The sequence below is a fragment of the Microtus ochrogaster genome, chromosome 4, assembly GCF_000317375.1.
Source record: "Microtus ochrogaster isolate Prairie Vole_2 chromosome 4, MicOch1.0, whole genome shotgun sequence".
NCBI classification, from domain to species: domain Eukaryota; kingdom Metazoa; phylum Chordata; class Mammalia; order Rodentia; family Cricetidae; genus Microtus; species Microtus ochrogaster.
The window spans coordinates 62,900,910-62,907,871 of NC_022011.1; the positions used below are offsets into that span (position 1 = coordinate 62,900,910).

The 6,962-nt window shown below is 37.5% G+C and overlaps 1 protein-coding gene across 2 annotated transcripts in view; it reads left to right on the forward strand.

Moving 5' to 3' along the window:
* Window positions 1-6,732, forward strand: part of Epc2 (enhancer of polycomb homolog 2) — a 95,004-nt gene extending 88,272 nt beyond the window's left edge. For both annotated transcript variants that reach the window (XM_005346392.3, XM_013346040.2), the window contains 4 exons: window positions 952-1,088; window positions 2,733-2,892; window positions 3,673-4,006; window positions 4,930-6,732. In XM_005346392.3, coding sequence (XP_005346449.1) covers window positions 952-1,088; window positions 2,733-2,892; window positions 3,673-4,006; window positions 4,930-5,002 — 704 coding nt within the window. In that variant the 3' untranslated portion in view covers window positions 5,003-6,732. The remainder of the gene's footprint in view (window positions 1-951; window positions 1,089-2,732; window positions 2,893-3,672; window positions 4,007-4,929) is intronic.
* Window positions 6,733-6,962: the final 230 nt, after the last annotated feature.

The window sequence follows — 6,962 nt, forward strand, 5'->3', positions numbered from 1 at the left end:
TGGATAGGGGAGCACGGAAGCACAATTCTTAGTTAAGGGAGCCACCTTAGGGTTGGCAAGAGCCTTGAACCTAGAGTGGCTCCCAGGAGCCCAAGCCTTGGTTTACATTTCTTTGAGAAAAATTGTCTTTTTTGAGCTGATCCCTCTGTCAACTTAAGAAAACTGGTCTCTTGATTTTACTTGAAACCTATAACTTCACACACTGGTCAGAGCACTGCTGGTTGCATCTGAAGGTCCATTATGACTCTAGTTTTCTGAAAATGATCTCATTTTCTGCCCTTCCTTTGGTAGAATTTATTTTAGGTGTTGAATGTATTGGGCTTATGGTTGCTGAATATCTTTGTTTTGTACTCCAGTTTACAGTCAGAAAGGAAAGTATTTTCACTTAGTGTCATGAAAACTGGCAGAAGTCACTTTGTCTTGCAGGTGGCCCTCTCTTACTAAGGCTGTAATTTGGTCATTATTAATATTTGCATTAGTAAATGTGAGAGTTTATCATCATTATTACTGTTACTTTACTACTGTTACTCCACGGGAACCCTAATGCGGAGAACTAAGAGAATCATAAATGCACTAAATCTGAGGCCTCCATGAAGGCTTGCCCCCAGTCGTCAGGATGGTGGCTGGAGAGAACCTGCTCCTGCAGGCTGTCTCTGACCTGCATTATGTGCACTGTGGTATGCACACCCACATGCTAAATACACAAATCATGTCAAAAAAAATTTTCAATCTGAGTAAATGGTAAATTCCTCTTGCTAGAATCAAGTTCAAAACTGCAAAGGCATGAAGAAGATGTAGACATGAACGCATACCACACTGAAAGACTTGTTATGATTTTACTTTACAGATGTATATTGTGATTTGTGGTTTTTTTTATCTTAATTGGTTTGCATTGTATTCTACTTATGTCATTAAAAATACTTTAATACTCGCTTATTTATCCTTCATCAGTAACAGGGGGCATCACAGAAGAGCAGTTCCAGACACATCAACAGCAGCTAGTTCAAATGCAACGGCAGCAACTTGCGCAGCTTCAACAGAAGCAGCAATCCCAGCATTCCTCACAGCAGACACATCCAAAAGCACAGGTGACCTCCTGCTCCTCTTTTCCCATTTCCTCCAGATGATTTTATACCTCTATTCTGGAGTTTGACATAACCCAGATTTCCTTAGTTAGCTCACCTATTTTTGAATGGCTAGTTTATAGGATAGTCTCTGGTTATTTTGAGAGCCAAATGTACTTTGGATTTAAGAAAGAAATAACTAGTTCTTGGAAGGATTGTGGAGACTTTATAAAATTACTCTATATTTTTGAAACCATCACTCCTTACCTTTACTTCCCCTTTTTTTTTCAAGAATATGGCTTTTCTAACCTCTTCCTCAAGTTTGTGCTTAAGTACTATGTCAGTATAGTGTATAAGGAGAAGGAATTCCATTGAATTGTGCAGTATATCTAAACTGTACAGCCCCCTTGCCTCTCTGAACCACTTTTTCCTGAAGGGAAAAAGAAATGCTACCAGAAGTTTATAGCTACGTATAAATACAGACTTGAGTGATATGAATGAGAATATTATATAAGATTGCAAGAAACCAACACAGCAAACACTTAGCATGAGCCTTATAAGATTTATTGTGGACTGTGACCTCTGGAACTATGCAAGAATATGATACATTGTTTTAAACCATTAAAAGCCAAACAAGAATACAAAGAAATAATCTCAAAGTTGAATCATCAGAGAATAAACTTCACATTGTAGATTGTAACATGTGGGCCTGCTTGTTGGGGTTTCTGGCCTCCCACTAGGTCCCACAGCCGTTTAGCCCCAAAGAAAATCACACAGATGTCTACATAAGTTATAAACTGATTGGCCCATTAGCTCAGGCTTCTTATTAACTCTTATAATGTATATTAGCCCATTATTCTAGTATATGTTACCCACATGGCTTGGTACCTTTAAGTCTTGAGTCAACACCATGAAAATCTTGGTGACTCTGGTTGCTGTCCACATACTTCTGATAGTCTCAATAGATCTGGGCTTGACTTGGAGTCTATGACCCTCAGCATTAGTAACGGCCAGTTTTACACAGAATCATAGAAGAGTGGCCACTGTGTTTGGTTTGCTTTGCTTTTTTGTGAGTCTCTTTGAATAACTAACCTGAAGTGTTTGCAATCTGCTTCAAAGTTGGGGTAGTCTATGATTTTTACAGCGTGACAAAAGTGGCTATTAATCATGTCTGTGATTTTACCTTATTTATGGTATCTGCTCATCAAAAAGTGTTCATCATTACCTAGAAAAATTAATAGAGTATGGATTTTTCAGTTTAGAAAAAATTATTTCTCAGAAATAATTACTTGTTTTAGTGATTTTCATGCTTCATAAACAAAAAAATCTAAAGTCTTATGCCTCTAGTCTAAATACAGCTATTCACAATTAGACAATATCATTTTGGGTTCCACACATTCTTTAATGTACTCATTAATCACATCTAACAAAACTGAGAATATAGGGTGCTGGCAAGATGGCCTAGCGGGTAAAGGTACTTGCTGCCAACCTGACAACGTGAGTTGGATTCCTGGAACTGACATGGTGGAAGGACAGAACCAGCTCCTGACAGTTGTCTCTGACTTCTGCATGAACACGATGTCCCCCCTTACTATTGAGGGGTTAGATTAGATAGACAGACAGACAAATAAAATGGAAAACTGAACTCTGCTCCTATCCATTCTATAGGGCTCAGGCACCTCTGACTGTATGTCTAAAACACTTGACTCAGCCAGCGCCCACTTTGCTGCATCTGCAGTAGTCAGTGCTCCCGTTCCAAGTCGCAGTGAGGTATCCAAGGAACAGAACACTGGCCACAACAACATGAATGGTGTCGTCCAGCCTTCAGGTACAACTGGGGTTTCACATAATACTTAGTAGCTTGAAGTTGCCACTTACTAAGTTGGGTTTGGTTTTTATCATGTGCACAGAGGAAATGTATGTTCATGCTCTTCAGAATGTGTTGGGCGGATATGGATGAATAGCTGGGTGATTCCCAGAATTCTCACGCTGTCTTGTGTGTACCTGCCCCCATCCATCCTGATTTCATCCCCAGACTATCAGTTGTCTCGCATGTTAGGAAATCCATTGAGCTCATTATCAGCCACTCCTATTGAGTCATCTATGAATTGACTAAAAAGTCAAATACAGAATGGCACAGTTAAAAAGCTTGAGGTCACATTTACTTTCCCATGTGCATGTGTTCATAAGAATAATTCCCCTGACTCCTCCTCCTGTGATAGTGTGGCTGTGAAAGCCTCTCTGCTGCTTACCTCCTGCGCTCCAGAGACCTGCTGCTCTGTTCCTCACGGCTGTCACACTCAGAATTCTCAAGTTTTCTTCCTTTAGTATACCCTTGCTCATCCTTGTATGCCTGTCAATCTTTAGGGCAATACAGCTATCATTTTCATCTGTCTTACTATATTTTTCTCCAAAGTTGACATGTAAGGAGGTAGCAAAATGCTTTGTGAAGTCTCTTTATACGACTGTGATATGCAAAGTTAGCTTAGAATTTATTGAACTAGAATATGAGTACATTTACTTTTATTACTAAATTCCTAATTTTCTAGGAGTTTTTTTATTTGTCCCATGACACCAATTGAATAATTTCTCCCCTCTTTTTTTGCAGGACCATCTAAAACATTATATTCTACCAATATGGCTTTATCATCTAGCGCAGGGATTTCAGCTGTACAGCTTGTAAGGACAGTTGGCCACACTACTACAAACCACTTGATCCCTGCGTTGTGCACAAGCAGTCCTCAGCCACTTCCCATGAACAATTCCTGCCTGACCAATGCAGTGCACCTCAATAACGTCAGTGTTGTTTCTCCTGTCAATGTGCATATCAATACACGGACTTCAGCACCATCGCCAACAGCCTTAAAACTTGCCACAGTTGCTGCCAGTATGGACAGAGTGCCAAAGGTTACTCCCAGCAGTGCCATCAGCAGCATGGCCAGGTGTGTGGGTGTGGGGACCATTCTTGGGCTTTGCACCAGCTGTGCTGTAGGAAGAGAAGGGCCTTTGGCTTTTCACTGCTCAAGGCACTGACAGACTTGATTTTTCAAAAAGCTTGAGAATTTGCTGAACAGAAAGAAACCTCTGTGCTTACAGACACTCGTAGCATCCTTAAATGCCAACCAGAGGTGTAGAAAGAGAAGGTCAAGCTGACTGATACTTTAGAAGCTTCAGTCACTCTCATATTTTTTTTAATTTTATAAATAATTTTTTTAGGTGTATGACTGTTTGACCTCATGCATGTGTGTGCATCGTGTACATGCCTGGGGCCTGTGGATACCAGTGGAAGGCACCAGATTCCCTGGTACTGGAGTTACAAAAGGTTATAAAACATGTGCTAGGAATCGAACCAGGGTCCTCTGCTGAGCCGTCTCTCCACTCTTCATCATATCTTTATAGACTGATAATCTAGGTTGGAGCTGTCATTGGTTCATACCAGAGCTTAAATTGAAATCATACTCTGTGACCTTGACCTTTATATTTTTAAAAACAATTTTTATTTTGATATTATGTGTATGTGTGTAGATTTTAAGAACTTTCTAAAACTAAATAATATTTTGCAGGGCAAGTTTTTATGTAAAAAGGACAGTGAAGCAGAAAGTAAATTTCTTTGTACGGGTAAATAAGTTTTTGACCATAAGCCAATAAAAAGAAACTTGGATTAGTCATGTTATATATTCCCTATTTTATCACTCATATTAGAAATTACTAAAATTTTTGGGCTGAAGGAAAAAAATCTTAATTTCTGCCTGGAAAAGATGAAAATTGAGGGTTTTAGGTTTAGTTATAATTACTTAAAAAATGTGGCCTATCCATAAATTCTCAAGAGTTCTAAAGCTTATTCTATCTCTTTGTCTTCTTATAGAGAGAACCATGAACCAGAAAGATTGGGTTTAAATGGAATAGCAGAGACAACAGTAGCTATGGAAGTGACATAACCTACAGCATGTGGCTTTGACCTGTGTGGATGGTGTGCAGTCATTCATATTCCAGCGGAATACAACAGGCAACACTCTGTGGATCACAGAGCAGAACAATGGACCTAAATGGACTACAGTATATCAGATGTTAAATCGATATATGATGTATATTTTGTAAAATTGGGAAAATCACTACCTTGTAAAATAGTTTATTTGTATCATCAATATTATTTCTGTTACTTGAATAGTAGATATTCATCATCATGCTTTTGCACTTGAATTTGCAACTGAATGGATTTTAAAAATAATTCTTTAATGGGATCATGAGCATGAAATGGGATCCTGCATCACTTGTTTTAACTATTTATTTTGCCATGTTTACATTTTGTATCTTGTAAAAAAAAATAAATCCAACTTTGTGTCTAAAAAGTTAAAGATTCATAGCTAGGAAATGAAATTCTTGTAATTTTTTTCTAAAGGAACTGTAAAGTTTTCACTTGGTTCATTTTGTTTCACAATTTGACTAGATGGACTTTTTGGTAAATACTTTAGTGGCATTTCACTGTCAAATACGACTTCAAGGCAAAATAGTATTTTCTATTACTGTGCAGGGGAAAGGGATGGATCGATACATGCAAATTTAATGGAGTAACTCACTTTTCCATATATTTTGAATGTATATTTCTATTTATAATACCAGTTTATAAAAAATAATTACACAGAAAAAGTGGACTAGGAAAATTATGCATCTAGCACATTTAAACTGTGCAGATATGAAAATTTTTCATGGATTACATTTTATCTGAAGACTGCATATTTTAACTGGCTTTAAAACTGTAACACACCACATAAAAGATATTTACCAGGTATGTATTGCATTATATCATTGCAATAATTATTGGAAGTCTATATATCGAGCCATCCCAGGTTTTGGGAGGGGGGAGGGTTGTGGCAAGATTGTCTTTTCAATTTTGGAGAGTTTTCCTGTGGCTACAAGGCAAGTAACGGGTTGGAAAAAGTCTGACTGTAAGTGTTGGACACCTTCATAGTGTAGTGTTTTAGTGACTTTTTTTATACGGTTCTTGTAAATTAGATACGTGTAGTGGTGTTTCAGAATGTTTGTTTATGCACTAGTTCAGACAACTTTCCCTGTTACTTGTTCTTGATAAGTGAAAACTGCAGGGAAATAAAAAATACATATCAAAACACGGCCATGCTGCATATGTGTTTATTTCACAATGTGCACACAGGATAAGTGAAACCGAAGGACAGGCTAGCCCGTGGTAGCACTTGTCACCTCACAGTGCACCCAAGCGTTAAGCCAAGAGTTCTAAGAGGCTCATCTGTGGACACTTTTGGGTTTCAGATAATCCAATATAAACTACCTTTGCTATGAAAAGTTCTTAAAATATTTTACAGAATGTAGGTAATTTGAGGAATAGCAGTCATTGAAATCTCATAAATGAGCCTCATTTTATAAATAAATAGAATATAGTGTAGAATTATATTGCAAGGGGGTTTTGGAAGTCCTGGGAAATGTAAATATTTTTAATGAATACAATTAAAACCATTTCAAACTGAACATAATTTTATACCTTTTTTATATCTGCAGTCTGAAAGTTGTAAACTTATTGTCAGTTAAATTAATGGACCAGGATTTCTGCTGAAGAGTGGTTTTTATTCAGATCCTAAATGTAAAGCAATTTATGGTCAAAACCACAGGGAAAAAAATAAATTGAATTACTTCATTGGTTGTGACCTGTTAGGATCCATGCTCGTTTCTACCATACTACCTCTGGGGTTCACTGCTGATGATATAAAGGAAATAATTTTGATTGATATGTATATGACTGTTCATTCTGCTTACAGATGGATGTATCTTCTTACTATTAAGAATTTGAAACTTCAGTGCCAATTTCAGAGAAAGCTTTTTCCCCCATTTTGCTGAAGTAAAGCATGAAGTTAATTTGCCTTATGT